General features: G+C 39.7%; 1 protein-coding gene across 3 annotated transcripts in view; it reads right to left on the bottom strand.

The window, feature by feature from the left end:
* The window catches only part of TERT (telomerase reverse transcriptase), a 33,448-nt gene extending 11,527 nt beyond the window's left edge, over positions 1–21,921 (bottom strand). For all 3 annotated transcript variants that reach the window (XM_065832316.2, XM_065832317.2, XM_071804348.1), the window contains exons 1-9: positions 21,552–21,921; positions 18,537–20,442; positions 15,635–15,830; positions 11,520–11,709; positions 7,996–8,178; positions 6,659–6,820; positions 6,180–6,275; positions 4,127–4,212; positions 1,093–1,206 (exon numbers count right to left, since the gene is read on the bottom strand). In XM_065832316.2, the coding sequence (XP_065688388.1) occupies positions 1,093–1,206; positions 4,127–4,212; positions 6,180–6,275; positions 6,659–6,820; positions 7,996–8,178; positions 11,520–11,709; positions 15,635–15,830; positions 18,537–20,442; positions 21,552–21,779 (3,161 nt within the window). In that variant the 5' untranslated portion in view covers positions 21,780–21,921. The remainder of the gene's footprint in view (positions 1–1,092; positions 1,207–4,126; positions 4,213–6,179; positions 6,276–6,658; positions 6,821–7,995; positions 8,179–11,519; positions 11,710–15,634; positions 15,831–18,536; positions 20,443–21,551) is intronic.
* Positions 21,922–22,742: the final 821 nt, after the last annotated feature.

Here is a 22,742-nt window from a genome sequence, read left to right as displayed (position 1 = left end):
AGGAGGTGTAATACCAGGTACACAAGCAGATACCAGATTCTTGGTGTGTTCTAATTCTGTATCTCTGTTTACCAGGCAATAACCTGTTTGCAAAGCTTTAACTTGAATGTAGAACAGACTACAGCTTACCACTGTAAAAGCTGGAATTTGCTTTTCCAACAGAATTAATGCCCCAAGCATGCCCTTATTTTTCTGATAAATCCTGCCTAGTAGATCACAGGCAGAAAGTCTGTTTAAAATTCTGAGACTTTCTATCACCCAGTGAGCCTCCCAGGAAAAGACACCCCACAGATACACTTTTCCAAAGTGCTCCTACACACTTAGTTTCTTTTTTCTTTCTTAGGACAGAATTCACAGCAATGGAGGGACATGTGTGAACACAGACAAGCATCAGGGTCCATCTCCTATCTAAAGACCCTAATCTGCGATTCAGCAGAGGATAAAAGTGGTAAAAGGCACCCCAAAGTTTTTACAGCTACAGGTAGATCTTTTATCAGGCTAGCTTTCTGTCAAGCTCCTAAGAAGTAAGCACGAGGAGGGCACAAAGACTTAAAACATGTACCAAGAGCCACAAAGGGTTTCAAACAACCACCAACATGCCTTGTAAAAAATCTACAATAAATCTGTGACCTTGATAAAATGTTAAGATTTACAGATGATGGATTGGAAAGCCCTCAGGGAGAAGCCTGGAATATCAGAAGGCCTGTAGTGAATAACCCATCTTGTTTGAGGACAAAAGACCACAGATTATGTGGGAACAAATGTGGGAGAACCATAAACTTCTCAGATGTACAGGCAAGCTTGTCAGACTCTTTACAGCATCCCTAAATACTCTTTGTAAGAGCAAGTCTGCTACCCACAGATCTTGTAAAGCTTATTTTCAGCACTTTTCTTCACGATCTTATGACAGAGAAATTCCCACACAAAACAACCACAGTGACACTGAAACTGTGGAGATTCTTGTGTGCACCAGGCTCCTCACGGAGAGTTGGAAATCCTTGAAATTCAAAATTAATCTTCAGAGAAAATGGCTAAAGCATATACTATAAATCACGCGTTACTGTAATAGAGCACAGAACAAAGCATCCCTACCCATCCTGCTGCACTCCACAGAGTAATTTGTTTTCCATGTCTCCATAGCATAAGCTGCAAAGTAAGGTTGACAAAATGGAGCCCTGTGGAATTCCACAGCACTGTAAGTAGTACCTAGTAAAGAAGGAAAAGAAAAAAAATCAAAACATACAAGAAGACTGCAACAGCCATTAAACATTTTTTTTTCACAAGTATAATGTGTTTCAATAAGAAATATGCTACATGCATGCTAGTTAGCCTTAATTTTTTTTGTTCTTTCCTCCAAGAATCTACATATAATTCCAGACATTTTAAGTGAAACAGTGAAAAAAGCCACCAATATACCTATTCCTTTTTTTATTAAGAAAATCCAGCAGACAACTGCCATTAAACAAAAGAAATGTTATAACTGATCTCAAATCACAATTATTCATTTCTCTTTCAGCTGCAGTCACCCTTCATTTAAGCTTTCTAATTATGTTACATCTTACATAGCTTCAAAACAAATATTCTACAAGAAATGAAGTACACTAGACAGATCTTTCAAACTATTATTTATTTCAATTATTATCCAAACAGCTTCTAGCAGGTGGCCACTAAAAATCCACAGGCTGAAGCTCATACTGTACATCTACATCAGGAATTAAATTCAGGTGGATTTTGAGACAGAACATTTATCAGAAACAGCAGGTATCCACATGAAATTCAAATATAACAAGATTTTATATGGGTGAGCATTTAAGTTTTCTGAAAAAAAGCACTTTCAGCATCACGAGTCAGAGTAAGGATGTCTACCTATGGAATAATTTAAATCAATAATTTAAATGGAGGTGTTTATTTTTTGTTTATACTTGTACAAGACATGGTCAAGGAAAATATTTTCTTGATTGTTTTTGCTTGAGCTTTGTTGTTGTTGTTTGTTTTTCTCCCCACAAATATATACTACTTTAATTTTAGGGAAATTTCTGATGGCTCAGCCCAATATAGCATGTGATCTGGTTTTACACATCCCAGCTATACTGTAAATCATATTTATTTTGTCATTTAACTGCTCAGGTGTGAAACTATCTTGCTTCTAATTAGGAAAAACCACTACATCCTCTGAAATCCTAACCCTTATTATTTGTAATAATACTCAATTTCCCTCCCCCTGCTTGAAAAGTTCACTGAAGTCATTTTGCAAAAGGGTAAATCTTGATTTGTTTCTCATGGCTTCAAAGAATTCGTACAGATATGGCCAGGGGGAGATTCACTAACACTTCCTTGATTTTGTTACTTGTATAAAGCCAGGAAAACCACACAGTAATAGCAATGTGTCACATCTAGGTAGGGTACTGAAGACAGAGTGCCTCATTACCTTCTGGATTTTTCTATGCTGGCAACACCAGAATGAGTATGCCTCACAAAATCCCAGGGAATTATTTTCATGACACTCCTTTGAAGCAGTGAGATAATACAGGGTGTTTCAAAGAGATGGGCCCAATTTCAAAGCAGTATATTTCGTGATGGAAATGGTACAACTACACAAAAAATTACAAAACGTTTAATGAGTTATCTAGAGGTAATAATGGGAAACTCTATGTCCCACCCTCTCAGATGGTAAGAGTTTCATTCATGGCCAGTTTGTGGTTGCAGAGACATAGTGGTTTCAAACTGGGCCCATCTTTTTGTAACACTCTGTATATTACAATGTCCATTTTGCCATTACTACAGGAATGGCTTAGTGAAACTGAAGAAAATGAACTCATGCCACTGGACACCAGAGCCACATACTACATTCTAGCATTGATCTTAACTGTTTTGAGTCATCTGCAAATTTTTCTAGCAATAATTTTACACTTTTCCAGGATTTTGAGAAATGGTATTAAAAGATTCCTTCTAGGTCCCTAGCTCAACAATCAGCATTTTTCTCAAAACATCAAGTGAATGTTGACTGTGACGGTTTTTTGAGAACCATCAGTTAAACAGTGTATTAGTTTACTAGGTTTATTTGCAGCTTGGAGTATTTGGGGAGTTTTTTAACAAATGAGAACGAGCTACTTAAAAAAGACAAATTCATTACAGGACAACCAGTACTTTTTCAGCCAAGCTGCAACTGAATTTACATAAGTGTGGAGTTGGCTCTCTGAGGGTGAGCTTTTTAAAAAACTATTAAACTTTTACTAAACATACTGATACCAGTTAGTTCTTATTAATGGCATGCCACGTCAGCGTACTCATGATCCTGCCAAAGGGAGTGTAAGCATCAATGCTAGAAAAACCTATAAATGCTCTTCTATTTGCCTCCTGGAAAGCTTTTCTCTTCCTCCCTCAATCCTGTGAGATTAAGTGTTCTAAAATAAAGGCATTTTTTAAAAGAGCAGGAGGCTATTCATTCTCATATACCTCACCCTGAATTTACAAAGATCACACAAGTACTTGCTTTTTAGATACCATACACATTTGCCACCTACAGGCAAAATGTAAATACCAGACCAGAATTTCTACCAACACAAGAAGAAATCTGCATTACTACCCTCTATAACATCTGATTCCTAATTTTGGAGTTACCAATAATTTAAATTCCTATTACCTTTTACTTTTATCGCAATATGCCAAATAGCAAGGCCATGCAGAATAGGTGTAATTTTGCATTACAAAGAAATTACTACAAAGGCTCTTGAATGATTGCTTGGATGTTAGATTTTGTTCACCACTACGGGATGAATACTGGGATCCAACATTTGGAAGTATTTTTCTTTTGAACTACATCTGTAGTTATAAATGAAAAAGGTTATATATCTGTAGAATAATGCATTCTGTGTATAGTTAACATCATCCAGGTGGGAAACAGAAATGTTATTCAAATACAAATTTCATTCCAAACTTTCCATGCTTTTATGGGGCTTAAACTGATAAACAGATTTCAATTTAACATGAAACAAAAAATCTTTAAAAAGCAGCTAGCAAAAAATGCCCTGAGCCAGTTAAATGTATCCTGCTTAACAGAAAAAAAAAACATAACCAAACAAAAAGCTCAAACACACTATACGAAGAAAAACCAACTTTTTTTTACCTGTTCCCAATCTCCAGGATGTTGTTACTTATCATGTGAAGAAAAAAATGAAACAGGCTGGAACTTGTCTCATTAAAAGTTAAGCTCTACAAATGGGATAAAATAAGGAGATTTTTACTTTAGAAACTTACTGAAACTAAAAACACATCATAAACCTAAAAGATACACAGAAACCTTTATGAGAAGTTAGACTGTAGTAGTTCAAATCCCTAAGGTAAGAAACAAAATGCCTGAAACCAAGATCTGAACATACACACTAAAAAGCTGCTCACATTCAACAAGTCAACAGTACTTTTTTGTTGTTTTGCTTTGGGGGAAAACCAGTTTTTATTGGTGCTACATGGGAAAACAGTCAAATAAAACATGTAAAATCACTTCAAGTGCTGGTATATAATATTGGATTATGACTATTTATGAGACCTCACTCTTTTGCCATTTTCTATCATACAGGCCAATTTCTGTAACTATCATATTCTTTATAATTCCCCAATATAGATACACTTGCCAGTTCTGCTGCAAAATATTCTGTGCCATAAATTTCCAACGATTCTATGCAAGAGTGTCCACTCAATCTTTATGAAGCTTTTTGCATTAAAAACTGTGTAAAGAATAATTTTGAGCAGTTTAAATCCCTTTGACAATGACTTCATGAAAACTAAAGCAAAATTACTTCCTATTTGCATAGATGGGCATCAGATAAATGCACACAGCTTTTGATAGAGCCATGTGAGATCATGGTTATTTGTTTGAAAAACTAACATGATACACCTGTGGTACAGACACAGAGGCTGACATGATACTTTTCTCAGAATACTTTAAAAAAAAAAAATTAAAGTAATGACTCATACACACAAATGTTAAATATTTTGAATTAGAATGCTGTTGTTCATGTAATATCTAGCATAGTAACCCAAATCAGATGTCCACTGGAAAAAAGAACAAAACAAAACCTATGTACATATCACAAATTCAGCTACTTTAAGTTTTCATCCATGTACTTATTAGGCCGTTTGCACTTTGTAAGTACCCTGAATTGTGTATCACCCACACTGTATGTTCTAGTCCCCCCTTGTCCATAGATATCCAAGATCATTTTACTTTTATGTAAATTACCTTTTTTAAAAAATTTCCATTGGCAAGTTTAGGAGGAAAAAAAAAAAAAAAAGTAGCCTGTGAGAAAAATACCCATCTTGTCATATGATGCTCAGGATCTTGTAGGTTCTTATGGAACATTATGATGCCAAGCAATGAAATGTATTAAGAAAGCGACTGAGCATAAAGCCTACTTCTATGCCTTCCCCTGTCATGCTCCTTGCACAAAAGGAAGTCTTGAGAAGACCTATTTGGAATTAGTACAGTTCTCTGTAGCATAAGAATTAAAACAACATAAAGATGCTTGCTTCTCGTAGCAAAGTGTTAGAGTAAATTTAAAATACATATAATTTTTAACCATACTTTAATTCACTGAAAGCGAGAAATCTCTTTAAATGAAAAGTACAAGAACTGATCTTATTTTGTGCTGCATTTTAACTCTTCTAAAGAAGAGTTTATTCTCATCAACCTTGGCAGGCAATCATTAAAACAAGGGTTTCTTTTTTTGACATCAGTTTTCTATTCTCTGCAGTTTGCTATTCAAAATTTCACATCCATTTCCTTAGCCACTTAGCTTAGAATACATTTTGTTCATTCTTCTTTACATTTTGGAGATAGTAAGTATTGAAGCCCTTCTTTACTAGTTAATTACTGCTTGAGAACTGTTGCAACAAACAATGGAATTAGGAAAGGAAGAAGAAAACACTGGTTACAATGAAAGTTTGAGACAACAACAAGAAACTTCGGGAAAAGTCTAGGACACTTTGTCAAATTTCTTGCCTTGAACACTATTAGAAACACCAAAGCAGAGATGACAGAAGTGTATCTATGGAAAGTGCTGGGTAACTAGAAGAGAGGTAGTGTCACCGTGTAATATGTACATTCAATTAAAAATCCCAGTCTTCCTCCACTTCTTCTGTAGCTTTCTTTTTCAGTTGAAAAGAAACCTCCCAATACTTACCTGTTCAACTACTATTGCATTTTGCAGTGAGGTACTCTCCTGAAGATGGGACACAAACTGCTTCATGTCTGGTATAAAATCCTTAAAAGTAGAAACCTGTATATCGAGCGTAAAGAAATAAATGACAAAAGCAGTAGAAAATTCAGTACATGACTCTTTTATTCAGTGAATATCAAAGGGCCTGCCTTATTGCATCATTTTAATCCAACAACTCTGCTATTGTTATAAAATACCTCCCTCACATATCTCTATATCCATTACTTATTTATCTTTTACTAGCATAAGAGTAAAAAGTGTAAAAAGTAAAGAGAAGCTTTACTACCTCTGGAAAATATCCAACACTATTAAAAAAAAAAAAAAAAAAAGGTTTATGAAGTAATTGCCTAATTCAAATTGTGACTAAAAAAGCTATAAACAAAAACATTCCTTGGACAGAAATATATCTACAGCAGTCAACAGATGAAATCAGCAAGTCATACATGTCTCCTATAGAGCCTCCTGGCTTTTCCACTCGTGGTAATCATGATCACAGCATAGCGCCGTATGCAGTAGACAGTTCTTTTCTCCGGCTTTAAGATCTGCGAAATCACTTCCACAAGTTTATTGTGAGGAATGGTATCATAAGCCCTGGATACATCAGCCTGAAAGAGGAGAAGTATCTTCCATTACGTATTCATCAGTATCACTGTAAACACTGTGGTAGTATGCAAAAGGTATTGTTGCAGTATATAAATATGGTTGAAGGACAGACCACATAGGAGTGAAATTACTGCATCATTCAGATCTAATTTGTGACAAAAAAAAAGACTCATTGCTTATTTGAGTTTTCCCTTACAAGGGATAACCAAACAATCAGGTTCAGCCCAATTGTTGTTATCAGCAGAAGATTATACCATCTGCAACTTAAAACACGGAACCTTCAATCATTTAACTAAAGTTTATTGCTGATATTTTTACATGTTTAAATGTTTTAAGAAACCTTCCTCATCCTAAACCTCATATTGCAATCTTAACTCTGCTTTCATTTGTCGTAATCAAAACTCAAAACCTTCTGAAGAAGCAAAAGTTTTAGGAGAACTACTGCCAATGACATTATTCTCTGGTTTGAAAGATGAGGTAATCACTGAAAGCAATTTCAGGACAGGACATAAGAGAACATGGGAGAAATGCCCCACCATAATACACACAAATCTCTGTAATTTACATACATCTGTATAAATCTCCCCAATTCAAAATTATGAATTGAGCTCAAACAGAAAGGCTGCTTGCTAGACACAGTTGAAAGACAAAAGTGCTAAGAAGAAATTCCTCCAAATAGTAGGATACAACAAGCAATCATTTCTATCCAGTGGGAGAAGAAACTTGTTGGAGAGACAGTAAAGTTAAAATGGTCATTTTAAACAGAAACTAATGATACTGAGATAGAAGTGACCTAGTTTTAAAAATATGCTGAATTTATCCAAACGCACATAGCAAGTTTTTTCTGGTTGTCCTTTGGGAAGATGGCCCTAAAAGTATATTTGAGTTTGTATTTTTGTCCCATTTTTATACCCAGGTAAATGTAACTACAAAAATCCTATGCAGGTGCAGGAACAAGAGCTGCTACATGACAGAAAGAAGGACAGAAAAACATACAAGTAAAGCAAGTGCTACTACAGGGACACCCCCCCAGAAAAAAACAACCAAAGTCTGTGTTACATGTGCACAAAAATTTATTCTGAAAAAGAAATAATGACGGACTCGGATGACACCTATAAAAGTATTTGTCCAAGTTGACTTTAAAAATTAGCTTGACTATGTGATTAAAAAGACATACCTTTACATAGTAGAAATGAGGAATTTCACCATCTGATTCAAGAACCTTTGTAACAAACTTCTTCCATGCCTTGTAGATATCATCTTTCCCAAACACTGAAGAGCCGATAAAACTGGTGTTTATTGTCCGTTCATAATTTAACACACTAAACAGATTTTTCAGTCGAGTGTTGTAGTGATGCATCTAAAGGTAGCAAAGAGAATCGCCTTAAAGTATGTCGAAACATGTTACATTCTGTGTGACACAGATATTTCGAATTTAGATGAAATAGGAGACTAAATTCCCATATTAACTATATTATATTGGTCAGCTGCAGTTTTCAGAAAGCTTGACTATAGCTGCAGTAACTACTTTGAAGTGACAAAACGGCCTCAGATTTTTTTTTTAGCACATTTAAATCCCTATGGATTTTTTTTTTTCTCTACTTGATTCTTGGAAATCAAGGTGTAATAGTTAACAAGATAAACGGATTGACTCCAGCAAATAAAAGTACCACCAACTAGAAGGTAAATTCTTAAATATCATTAATTCTCTCTGCTGGAGATTATCACTGCAACAAGAAGAGTGAAAAGGACATGCGCCCTAAGACTTCAGGCTAAATCCAACCTCTGGAGGTACTTAATGCAAGTACATTAGCAAAGATTTAACTCTCAGCTATGGGAATAGCAAAGTACACCAAAGTGGTAGTCAAGTTGTGCAGCTGGATTAGCTCTGCAAACACTTTAAGGAAAAAAATAATATTGACAGACCTGGCAATAAAAGAACGTTGAAAGGGCAAGCCATAGTACTGAAGAAAATAAACCAACTGCACACGTAGCCTAGTTATGAATCAGTTTAGAACTTCAGAGAAATCCTCCAAAAAGTACACACAGAATATAAAAGGGTTCTTACTCTCAATAGCAGTATTGTGATCATGACATGGATACACTGAAACTACTAATTATGGAAGCATTCCAATTCATCTGAAAACATTTATTTTTGCACTAAAAAAATAACAAGTTTAAGTGAAAGGCTGGCAGAATTAAAGCACACAAAAAATGTTTAGTGTACTACTGCCACTGCCTCCAAAACAACTCGATCCAACTTCGCTGTTTTACATAAGGTTAGTAATTATGTTCATTCATTGGCTGATCTTGCAAAATGTTTTTGATCAGCTTATAAAATAAAGATTTCTGAAAACTAAGATGCTTTCCCAAAATTATTGCAGTGGTATCTTTTCTGGTTTAGGCCAAGTTCCCAAGAAAAACAGTCAAAAGGGTAGAGATGTAGCTCAAAGGTAAAACAAAGCAGCAAGGTCAAAGTAATAATCAGTAGAAAAGTTCCTCATTTTCTTCTTCATAAGTATAACCCAAAATGGTTGCTTTTTTACAAAAAGCACATCTTCACCTTTTCACAAAGCTGACGGTCATATGGGTGTTAGCAGGGGAGTCGATAAAAGAAAACTAAGACTGGTTTCAAACACGGTTTGAACTAGACCTAAGAACCTGAAGTTACAGTAGTAGTCACAGTAGCTCCTCATTTTCGTGTCAGAAGGAATTCCCTCAAGCCTCTTGCTTCCCCAGAACAAGTCTAATCCAGAGAATTATTAACATTTTTACAAAATCTAAAGATCTACTGGAATCTTTGAAGAATGCTATAAACAACTATAAGCTCTCAGATACTTTAGAACCGTGCTGCTTCCCAGTGCTCGGAGCTTTCCATTAAAAAAAAAAAAAAAAAGAATTTAAAAAATGTTTCAAAGGAAAAAGGATGAAAAGCAACAAAACACAATCTACACTGATTTGAGGAAGAATTCACAGAAATGGGCTCATTCCGACATGTATTTTGCAGCAAAGTTTGAGAGTTGCCCAAGAATCAGAAGTTGGATATTTGGGAGATTTTCTCTGGCAATTCAGCTGGATACATTCCAGTGTTGAACTACAGAAGCTAGGAAAGACTACACCTACAACTCCAAAATGGCTTCCAAGTTCCAAAATTGTAACATGGTCAGAAAGAAACAGGTGGAATATCATCTTCCTTCTACAATTTAAATGCTAAGAGGACAGTGGAGAGCAGATACAAGCCAGGTATGGTACAGGACTGGAACAGAGTTCAAGATAACCTCCATGACCGAAACAAACTGAGGAGCCATGCACGATTGGGCCTGGAAGAGAAGACTACATCACCTTCCACTAGGTTGGAACCCCTATTTTGATGAATAAGATGATCATTTTGCACTAGACCCTTTTCTCTGTCTACTATCTGAGAAGAGAGGTAACACTACTACCACCTTCTCTTTCATGATTTAGGAAAATCATTAGCTATGTTTTGTGATTAGTTGAGACAGAGAAGGTCTGTCTAAAAGGTAAAGACCTTAGTCCTCAGTTATTTGTCCAGCACTCTCTGACAGGAGTCTATCGCTCCCACTTTTCAGTTGACACAGATGTTCCCTCTCAGCTCCAGGGCAGACAAGCTAGCTCAAATCACTTGACCAGCTACCATGGTTGACTTTGAACCTTCATCATCTTCAGTAGATTGATATCATCCTTTATGCCAGATGTATCACAGGAGTAACAGCAACTTTAAAGCACTGCAGCTATTTCCAAATTAACTGTGTGCATACTCTCAAATCTGACAGTGTGTCACAGAAAGACTATCAAGAAATAACACTTCAGAATAGCTTTTAATTGATGCCCTGTACATCTGGTCTGGGATCACATACTGAACAGTAAATACTGAGAAGCCACTGACCTTTCGCCCATTTGGGGAACATTTAATCTCACGCACTAAATGGGATGCAGCCTTAAGGAAAAACAATTAATGCAGTCATGCAAGAGAGCGAAACTGGGTTCCCACTATGTCTTGTGGTTTACTGGTCTGTTAAAGATTACTCCGTGCACTGCATGTTCTGTCTCTGTTCCCACACTGTGGTAGTTCCCAGCTTCCTTCCTATCTCCCCACTTCACCTGATCCAGTTTCCTCGCCCTTCTTAGACCTTCTATAACACACCCAGTTCATCTCTGTTCACCCCCCTGGGCTCATGGGGCACCACAGCCAACTATCCCATCAACGTGCACAAGTATTCAGGTCAATCCCAACAGGCCAGACTCATCCATCCCTCACCCTCTAGCGTGCCAAACAAATGCAACATTTTAGTTCAGAACACTGAGTATCTTTCAAGATCTCCACCCTTCTACTCCCATAGATGGCCAACGCCTACCACAACCAGACACAGTGAGCAAGCCTGAGAGAAACAGATGGAAAGAGAAGAGAGAGAAAATATGATCACCTGACAGACTCATTTCCTTAGGACAGGCTTGCAAACAGAAGTATGTAATTCTGGAAGTGGAGGCCAATAGTAATCAAGCACTGGGACAGGCTTATTAAGTAATTAAGCAGTGCAACAGGCACACCCATTCAGTCATTCTGATTTGAATGTTTGAGTTCACCATGTTAAAACTAGTTTCATAAAACATAAAAAAGCCTCACTCACTTTATTAGCTGCCTACATCAAGCCCACATAAAACAAAAAAGGAAATAAAAACCTTCTTTTCTCTGCTTTCCCTGCTGAATGTTCGTGCTTCAACAACACCGCTCAGTTTTACTATGGGTCTTAACCCGTTCACTTTGGGAATGAACCGGAGCTTTGATGTCACGAGAATGTACTTTTTTTGACGGACAGCTTCAATCTCCTCTGAAGATAAAGCACGTAGATGTACTTGGGCAAAATGGTTTCTAAAAATACAAATACATTTAGTGTAAGCAATAGGAAAGGCAGTAAGTTAAAACATTTAGTATCTTTATAATAACTGAAGCCAAATATTTTTCTAAGAAGACAATTACAAATACTAACCTCTGCAGAAAATGACATGGAAACCTGAATTTCAGAACAATTACACAGTATCTTAATGGCAATGTAATAAATTAATTTTTTAAAAAACTTAATTAACACAATTGAAAATTTAAGCACAGATTCAGTACATTTGAACATTATGAAATATTTTTTATGCAAGACAACAGGAAGTTGGATATTTCTCATGGTTTCAGAAGTTTGAAAGACATGATCAAAGCTGAATAGAACATTCTGAAAACTATGTTAAGAAAGATCCAGGGAAGGAGTTAACACACTGTAATGGGCTGTTCTACTCCCAACATTTAGGAGACCTACTACTTAGTAAAAGTTATAGTGAACTGAGATACTAGGATACATAATGGCATTTAAGTATCCAGTAACAGTCCGAATCATGGGAAAAGGAGGTGCTGCAAAAGCCCTCGCTTTTACTCAAGACTGTATTGTCAAAATGGTCTACTTGCAAGGTAAAGACCTGGATCAATCTCCTGCACTCTTTGTTTTGTTCAAAAGGACAAAATGTGCCATTCAAAAAGCTCGACAGCCTGGTGGTTACGATACTTTCCTGTGAATTGAAGCAAGAAAATTCAAATCCCTGCAGAAGGGGGGGATGCAAATCTAAATTTGCATGCAGATTTTTCTCATTCCATACCAACCATCAGGCTGGTTTAGCAAAAGGGGGCCACACTGTCACAAAAGGCAGAGGATGGATGGTCGAAACCTGGCAAGCGTGCTCTAGGAGACACCTGAGAAGCCAAGCATCCAGGTAAGAGAAGCACACAAATAATTCTCTCCTGTAAGCCAACACAACTCTCATACAAGCTAATGATCCAGCTACTTGGGACTGTCAGGATCCAGGTGACACAATGCACGACACCCAGAAGATACAAGGGCACCCATGGCTGGCAAGTTGAACTATTACTGAGCAAGTATTCTGAGGATTTATATTCAAACTTTGGAACTAAATTCTTGGGACAAATGTAGTCCAAAGTAAAGTAGAATGAACAGGAAATCACACTTCACATCTAGAGATCCCTATTATTTATTATGACTTAAATTATTTCCTGAACCCGTAAAACTTCTTCATGTACTACAGTATTAGCTAGGTCACTAAGATAAAACAAAGAACTTCAGTTCAACAGAAACAAGCGAATTATCAAATCTCCATCATTTTACAGTTCCCATTTAAGACTGAGGGAAAAAGAAAAATAAAACAAAATAACCAACCAACACTACGTAAAAAAAATATGACCTGCTCTGAAAGTGAAGGAAAAGGGCAGTTACTGCCACGTCTTCATCATTACTACCTGTAGCCTGCTGTTAAAGTAGATGACATTTTGCCTGCAGCAACATTCATTGCTTATTTCATGGCATTTATAACAGCGCTAAGAGGCCATGGAACCTCCCTACTCTCATTTGTACACTCACGGTCCTGTTACATGCTGGAACTTGGAGGAAGTTGAGGAGACGGTCCTGCTGTTTTTTGGCATCACACCACAATTCAACAGAAGATTAAGAATTTCTGCAGCATTTTCAATCCTCAGTAGCTGTTGTGTATGGCAAGGGCAGGGAGTGTGCAGTTCTTACGAAAACAGGTGCTGTCATCACAACATTGGGTACATTATTTTTGAAACATAACTTTGTATTCCATGGACCACAGAACTTGAACTGACTGTGTCATTAAATACTGATTTTCTCTTAATAAGTACTATTCTTAACTTGGGGGATGAAGTTTTGTATACAGAATCTCAGGTTGTCGGGGCTTGGAAGGGACCTCGAAAAATCATCTAGTCCAATCCCCCTGCTGGAGCAGGAACACCTCGTATTTAAGTGGAACCTCCTATGTTCCAGTTTGTACCCATTGCCCCTTCTCCTATCATTGGCTGTCACTGAGAAGAGCCTGGCCCCAGCCTCATGACACTCACCCTTTACATATTTATAAACATTAATGAGGTCACCCCTCAGTTTCCTCTTCTCCAAGTTAAAGAGACCCAGCTCCCTCAGCCTTTCAAAACCTGAACAAAAAGTTGACTGTGTACAAGAAGTCCAGCATGCTCTAACCTCCACTCATACAGCAAGACAGACATCTAAATTCAGGCCCCCTTCCAGAACTGTGGCCTCTATCCTTGGGTTGGATTCTGCAGAGTAAGATCTACTGATACAGACAACCCATGAGGATGGAGATTTACTCCAGATCCACTCAGTTCAGCCTGTTTCAAGCATCCTCTTCCTCCCAAAGGAGGATGTGAAAGAACTGGAAAGGCATCAGTGGCTACATTTGGCTGTGAACATCATCCCACGAGCCAGCTCACAGAAATCACCACGAGCAGCTCCAGCTGAAGGGGAGGAAGAACCAGGACAGCCACAGAACAGCCATTAGGGCAACAACTGAGGCCACCAGATCCTCTTCCTCCAGGGAAGACGGAAACAACCGCCTTTCACAGCGATTCACCCACAGTGACTGAAAAAGCTGCCTGGGTAAGAGGGGAAGGTGCCTGGAGAGTCTTCAAATGGCCAAGGAAGCACAGGAAGCCCTAAACAGGTGTTTAACAATATCTCTAAATATGAATATGATAAACATGATGAAAGACACAGCCTTGGGAGTGCAGCTGCTCGGGTCAGACTCAAAGTGGAAATATGTGGGGAAGAAATCTGAAGAAATGAGATCAGCCCACATTATTAGGGCCTTCTGAGTTCAGGGCACCTTGCTCTTAACACCTTGGGTCTTTCTGGTAAACTGGGAATAGGGACAAAAGGGCTAAAATAAAAAATATTTGTTCTCTTTTAATCACATACCCCACTAAAAGCAGCATTATATCTATGTAAAACTTACTACTTGATGATACTTTATGGCTTTGAAGTACATTAAAACTACATAAAGCACTAATTGCAACGCTAAGGCTGTTAGTTTGCAGGCAAGCAGAATTATGTAGGACTGAAAATTATATTTTGCTACTATTTAAATTGCATATTCTGTGCCACAACTGCAAACAAGATCAAGGCCCCATTAAATGCAAACACATATGCAGAAGAGCTGCAATAGAGATACCAATGTTGAAATCAGGGAGTAATGGGGCAAGAGGGGAAAAATCACACATATAACATTGTAGACCAACAGACCACTGTGAAAGCGTAAGGTTCACCACATAAAACGGACATTAAAGCACAAGACATCAAGTACGATAATTTTGTTTGGTTCCAAAGCACTCTTTTCCTATTTTCTCACTTAATTGCTTAAAATGTGACCTTAAATAATAAACTAAAATATATGCATGCATTTTTAAGACCAAAATAGAAGTATGGAATTCCATAGCCACACTAAAAAAAGAAGCTGCAGCTTGTAAATTCCTCAACCATCAAAAAACCAGCATTTCAGCAGAGGTTTTATTTGGATTTTTGTTTTCAGTTGGTTGTTTGTTTTTAATTAAAGGAGTAAAGCAAACTGAGTATTTTTAAAATTAATTTTCCCAAGGCTACTTTGGGATTCTGTCACTATACTTTACTCATCATTAAATGGTGTAAAAAACTGACTTATCAAACCAAAATCCTCTTAATAATGGATTTTACTATTGCAAAGGTTTCTTCTCTCCTACCACATAGTTCTAAATTTGAATCTGTTTTCTCGAATAAAAGATTTCTGAATTTACAAGCTGTGCATAGTACAGTCACAGACTGAATTTTCTTTGGTGAAATCAAGAAAACAAAAGGATGAAAAATGGGCAATAAATGAAAGCAGAATTATAACTTTATACTACAAAACATGAGATTTTCACATATTCCATGAATGTTTGATTAGTTTTCTAATGTTACCTAATTCCAATGTTCTGTAACTTGCCCCAGATAAACTTGCGGTAGTAGAAAAGCATGTTTTTCTGGAACATGGTCTCGGTGATATAGAAAAATGATCTGAGCAACTCAACAACATAGGTATCCATCAGCCAATATAGGAATTTAGCCAAAAGTTCTTCACGGAAACAATGTTCATAGGCAGGAACAAAGTGATCACCTTCAACAAACAATTCAAAGGTTGTTGTAGTAAATGTCAACTATTTGTATCAGTAAAGAAACAAAACATACAAACAAAAACCCCAACATATAACACTCTATTCTTAGCTTGAGGTTAATCGAAAGAAAAAAAGCAAACGCAAGCAATTCCACAGCTGCCACTCCAAATTTTCACTGGCATTAAATAATACGATTAACTCAAGCTCAAAACACAAACATAGAAACTAACGTGTGTGACAAATTGACATACAGAATGCAAAAACATGCCATTAGTAGCCCAAAGACTTAACTTTCTTCCCCCAACATTGATTGTGAAAGATCTTTAATACATAATGGCAAGATTATTGTGAAGGGAAAGGTAAAATGGAAATAAAGCCACTACAACATAAAACTTAAAAAAAAAAAAAAAAAGCAAAAGAATGAAAATATTTAGGTATACTGGAAAAATAACATAATTAAACTGGGCTGAATTTGGGATAAGAATGATATTCTGATTTCCATGAAAATTAATTAATTTCAGGGTTATGCTTTATTTCAGACATCCTGTATAAAACTTACTTTTGCAGCCAAAAAACAAAAAATTCACCCCAAGTCCAGCAGCACTTATAAAGTTTAGATGGCTCAAAAATTATTAACCCAGAGCATTTGTGTAATATAATAATATAGTAATATAATAATAATAACCTAGTTACAGTCAAATTTAAGGCCATGCAGATTTGTAGCAATGCCTAAATCTGGGTGAGTAGGGAACAAAACCTGTTGCTACAATACTGAATTTTTGCCAACTTCCAATAACACTTTTTCTACTAAATTTAAGAGTGGAACTTAGCAAAATACAACAGGATAATTTAAAGAAATTATACAGAAGTATTAGTCTAGTTGCATAGCACAAATCATTATTAGAGCACAAATGTGTTAAAAAAAGCTTAATTTTGACACAAAAGAGCAGTGGCTTAACACTGAAACTTATAAAATGGAAATAAGTTTCCAGTTCTCTACCCTGTTTGTTTTTTGTGCGCTTCAGGGCGGAGACTTATTCATGTATTTACAGCACCTAAGAAAAGACTACTGTAAAGAGATAGAACAGTGTTCACTTCAACAGAAGACAGGTAACATCAATTAAAAAAAAAAACAAAAACAAAAACAACAAACCCACAAACAAAAAACAACAAAACCAAACCAAACAATGATTGTTAGAAAATTCTCTAAGTTCAGCGTTGCAATATGCAGTTGTAATACACAAATCAGGATGTTAAGTAGTTGTCTTGCAACTAGATACTTTGTTTTTTAAGTTCCTGACAGCAGATGTAAATGATGACTACAGTTTGGGGAACTGACAAGAAATCACTACTACCACTTTTGGAGGAAAAAACCCCCACCCACCTACAGTGCAGCAAAGCAATTAAATGTGTGTTTAAACTTGAGGCACATGGAAGTAGTTTCACAAAAATTAAAATCAGGTCTATGTGGTGTTTTTCCTGGAATAAGACCAGAGAATAAGAAGGTGTTATATTTTTTTAAGATAAGATCTTCCAAGTTACTATGAACCAAGCATATATTTTACAATAAAAACACTTAAAAATATTTAACTTCTCAGCATTTTGTAAAGCATGGTTTTGAGCCATAGTTTCTGAATAAACAACCGATATATTTCCTAGAATTAACAGTTTCTTATGGAAGTGTAACCTCCCCTACTTTTGATCTGAGTTCTCAAACATTTATTTTCCTCCTACATTACAAAGAACCTGTAGTAATTCCAGAATCTAATTGCACCTTTTAAAAAGCAATACAGTTTTCAGGTCACATTACTGTAGGATGCAAGCACGTTACCAGGTAAGAATAAATACTGCAAACAGATGGAGAACAAAGCACAGAAAAATGGCAATATGCATTAGATCCTAAAGCAATCTACCACAGAAAGACAGCTTCAGCCTAGATTTAAGTCCTAGGATGGCATCTGAAGAAAGACTTCTTTAGGGAAACAAGATTTACCTGTCATCATCTGAAGAGGACTAAACAGAAGGGATTCGTATAGAATTTGGTGCAATTAGCTGATGCCCTCACAATAGCTTTTGGCCAGGGACCTGGTGCAGGTTCTGGGGACCTCTGCACCACCAACTCCCCAGCCTGAAGTAAGGCTCAGTCTGGGTCTGTTGTTCCTAGAGAAGGGCTCTAGAAAGGGGACAGATGGTGGGCAACCCCTGAGTTGCATGAGTCCCATACTCACATCTTTCTCATCGGTTGATGTGAAGGGAAGAAAAAAAACCAACACTGTGGGAGGAAGGTTCACTCTCATAGCAGAGCACATGCCACTACAAATGTCTTGATTTGCTTTTAGTTCTTTCTGAGGGCTTATGGTAACCAGCAGACAGACTGCACTCATTCCTTACATACCCAGGTCATACTTAATGAATTTTCAGTTACTGCAATTTGGAGGGTAGGAGTGGAAAGAATTTTGTTGAAAGGCTCAGGTTCTGAATTAATGTTTGTGAAAATGTCATCCCATTAAAGTGAAAACTGAAGTTCTGGAAGGAAGACAGGCTTGTGTTCTTCCACCATCAATTACAAACATTACTAGGTTTGCTCTCTTGGCTACAGTTAACACCAATGAACCCGATAACTCAAAAACCAGATTCAATACCTTCCCCTTCCCACCTTAAATATTACCTGACACCCACAGCACTTAGCTCTTTAATATAAGAAGTACCTTTGACTAGACGAAGCCACATGCAGTCATTCACTCTCATCTTCCACATCAACTCCTGCAACGAAAGCTTAGCAAACCTCCCCATGGAAATGAACGCTTTCACATTTTTTAAGAACCGGCACTTGTTATGGTTTGAGCCCCAAAGCTCAGCGGGTATGACCCGCTCCAGGCACTCCCTCACAAAGATGTACACCTGCCAGTGGCTGCTGTGCTGCTTGAGGAGCTCCCGGAGGGGTGAATCACACACCTCTCCTGGGTTTTGCTCCCCACTCCGCGACTCCCTGCCCACAGATTTGGCAAGAGGAGCGCGTAAGTCGTCTGTCACATCAGCACAACCAGATTCGCATCTGCTGCTCGTCACATGCTCAGCAGGCTCTTTCCCAAACTGTTCTGCTTCCTCGCGAACCTCTGCTTCCCCAGGCAAGGCTGCCTGACAAGGCAGCTCAGCTTTTCTCACACTGGTTTCAGATATCCAGACAGGGCAATTTTTTTTCAAAATAACTAAGTAAGGGCACTTTCCATGATTTGTTAACAGCTTCTGAAATGTATGTCTCATTTGCCAGTAGCGTTTGGGCAACCTCTTCTTTCTCCAGATGTGATGTGGCCGATTTCGGCTGTGCTTTTGCTCGAACAGATTTTGCCTTAAGAATATTGTTTCTATAAGCCGTCTTCCACCTGCCTGACAGCCCTGCAAGCGATTCAGTAAAAACGATTTAGGAAAGCGTTCTTGGAAACTCCTGCGAGAATACAGAAGTAGCTTCCTGTCAACGTACACTGCAGAACGCAAGAGCGTATTTGGTAACTTCTTTGCCAAATGAGCTAGGGGACTTTCCCGCCTTCTGCATTCTGAAGAAACACCCTCCAGGGGGTTGATTTGTACAGAATCCAACTGAGATTTATACGTGTGCATCTCTACTCCTTTCCTACAAGATTCTGCTTGCATTTCATTCCTGGACTTTAAAGGTTTGTTACTCTGAACTCCTCGCAGAAAAGAGCTTTCTCCTGCCACAAACTTCTTCCCGTCACAAGAGCTGTGAACTAAAGAAGGACCAGACATATCACTGTTACTTCTTTGAGACACATGCTTTTTTTTAATGAGACTTACAGAATGCGATTCTACATAGTCAGTTCTGTATCTCTTGGAACTAGCTTGGTTCACATCAGGAGTGAGATTACATGCCTTTTCCTCTCTCACTTTCTCCTCTACTTTTGCTCTCTTAGCTGGAATTTCAAGTTGTTCCCTATTAAGCTTCCTTTTTAAGGATGGTGCTGTAGCTGACAAATATAAACCGGAGCTACTCTGTTTTTCCACATGTTCAGTAACCATTCTCATCTCTTTGCTTGCTTTAGAAACAGTTTTTGCAGAATACTGGTAACGGGACACTACGCTTTGTTTCTTGTTATTTTTTTTATTTCCCATGCTGGAGACATTAGCTTCAAGTCTTTGTCTGTATTTCCACCAATGCGACTTTGAAAGATACTGCCTATGAAACATAAGCCTTTTTTGCATATAGTCAAGCAAGCTACTACGTTTAGGCTTCGAAAATCTTTGTTTAACAAACACTGGGGATGACTCTACATTATGTGAAATAAGTTCATAAACTGGTTGCCCACAGACTTGGTAACAATTACTATGGGGGACCAGCATAAAGATTGCACAGTGTTCCAATAAATACATCATCACATCATCCCCTATCCTGCTCAGCAGTGTTTCCCAGAAGCCACTCATACGAAGAGTCTCTGTTGCAGTATTGGGTAGGTAGCTGTATATATTTGAAGATGGCATGATATGGAAATCAGAACTGTTTTCATCCAGTAAGGAATATCCATATGCAAGGACATTCTTCTTTCTCTTCTCGCACAGTCTCTGAACGACTCTTGTGATGACTTCACTCTGACTAGATAACTAAAGAAAGAAAGAAAAAAAAGAAAAAGCTTTTATTATCGACTATTACATGAACTACAATATACACTTTGAATAAAGGGACATGAAAGAGACACAGTTCTAGACATTCGCTTTAAATTAAACCCTTTCAGAGCAATATTAATGATTCAACAGCACCATACCCAAAAGGAACGATTTTCAAGTCTACCACAAGATGTTTACATGCAGCCACACGGGCCTACGACTTTAAGGAAGTCTTTTTAATGTCTGCCCTTTTGATCCTGGTTTTCATGCCCAGGAAACACCCTACACTGCTCCCCTTGGCTCTCTCAGCAGCCTGGCCTCCAGGTCACTGTGCCCGTAGATACGTGCTTATATGCAGGCTCCAACCTCCAGGGAACTAACGCTGATATTCCTGAGGCCTCCATTTCCTTTTGCATGAAGTTCAACTGAACAATTCAGTTCACAATTCTAAAACCCGCTCAACAAGCTTGCAAAGTTTGTTTCCTATCATAGCGCAGTTCTGCTCACGCATGCGGTACCAGAGAGAAAAGCAGCCTTTCCCCTCTGAAAAGTTCATTCTGCTCGAACACCGACCTGCAAGCGGGTTTTCCCCCCCTCTCCTCTACCCTTTCAAGAGTGGGAAAGTGACACTTCTCATTTCCCGTTGCTCCCCCGCCACATTTGGTTTACTCACTCCTACCCCATAGGGCACGCAGACAGTGGGGGAACCCCCGGGCGCGCAGACCTGGTGCGTTTTCCAACCACCCACCCGCTGGCATAACGACTTCGCTCGCCCACCCCCGGCAGAGAGGAGCGGGGGATGATCCCCCACAGCTGCCCGCTGGCCAGAGCCCACAGCCGGGGAGGCTGGAAGTGGCAGGGGACGCCCAGCGGGGAGTCCCGGCCGCCGGCGGCCACGAGGGGCGAAGGGCCGCTGCGCAGGCACGGAGGGCAGGGAGCGCCCCGGCGGCCTCCAAGGGCGGGCAGGGGCCCTGAGCGTCCGCGCCGTCCCCCGCCACCCCAGGGGGCTCTCACCCGGGCCCCGGCAGGGCTCGCTCCCCCGCGGGGGCTGGGCTGCTGCGTCCGCCCCGGGCCCGGCGCAGGTGCGAGCAGCGCATCACTCCTACCTGCTGGAAGGTGAAGGGCCGGGGGATGGCGCGGGCCCCGCGGGGGACGCACACCACACACTGCCCCACGAAGGTCCGGTAGCAGGGGGCGTCGTCGCCCCGCAACACCTCGGCTTCCCCGGCGCCGCTCTCTCGCAGCTGCTGGATGAAGGTCTCCAGCGGGGTGACCTCGGCGTAGCAGCCACGCAGGGCGGCCAGCACCGTCGCGAAGGGCTTCGTGCCCGCCATGTTGTGCGGCGGGAGCCACGGCCACCTGGGGCAGCCCCGCACTCCCCGCCCGCACCACTGCGCTCCGATACACCACACAGCCGCCGGCGGGCGGGGCTGCTGTTTTAAGTAATTAAAAGTGTTAATTTAAAAAAAAAAAAAAAATGGGGGCGGGGGGGTGGAGAAAACGCCCTCGCAAAAACCCCCCGTAGCTGCTGCGCCCGGGCGCCGCCGCACCCCAGCGTGGCCGCGGGCTCGGCGGCGGTGGCCGGGGAGGGGCGGGGCGGGGCGGGGCGGGGCGGGGCGGGGCGGGGCAGAAGGCCGCTGTCCAGCTCCGGGGCTCCTTCCTCTGCCGGCGCTGTCTGGCGCGGCCGCGGGGCCGGCCTGGGGCGGGGGTGGGAGACACGGCGGGGGGTCTGTGACGCGGAGGAGCGGCACTGGCCGCCACCGGTGTACCACACGGCTTCCGGCCGGTTATCTAGGCTTTTGTTTTCAGAAGGCTTTGTTGGTGGGGGATTGGTGCTGTGTGGTTTCAGGAGGCTTGGGGTGGTGTGAACTACAGTCAGGAAAGGTGTTGAGGGAAGTTTTTAAGGTGTTGGAAGAAGTTTCTAAGTGAGTCTTGCTAGATTGTTAAGGTAGATGTCTTCTGGAAGAAACCAGGAAGATGCCCTTCTGTGTGGGAATATAGCGGAAGATTGGTGAGGAGGTTAGTTAAATGTAAAAACGCCCAAGTGACTTGCAGCTGTCTGTAGAAAAAGCACACACATCACACTAATTGTTCTACTGACCTTGTGTGCTTGATGAGTAGAACGTCTGTGTTAGATAACACAGGCCTGTGAGAAACTCCAGGCACCTTATCACTATGTCTGAGATTCCTGCTTTGTTGTGAGAAAGAGCGGGAGGCTGTGCCTGCCTGAAGCTTTGAAATAGGGGCGAGCTCAGCAGGCCCAGTGATCTTCCAGCAGGGCTGAACTGACCAGCGCC

Source organism: Patagioenas fasciata, chromosome 2, assembly GCF_037038585.1.
Source record: "Patagioenas fasciata isolate bPatFas1 chromosome 2, bPatFas1.hap1, whole genome shotgun sequence".
NCBI classification, from domain to species: domain Eukaryota; kingdom Metazoa; phylum Chordata; class Aves; order Columbiformes; family Columbidae; genus Patagioenas; species Patagioenas fasciata.
The sequence above is the reverse complement of the archived record's forward strand: the minus strand, read 5'-3'. Positions and strand labels throughout refer to the sequence as shown.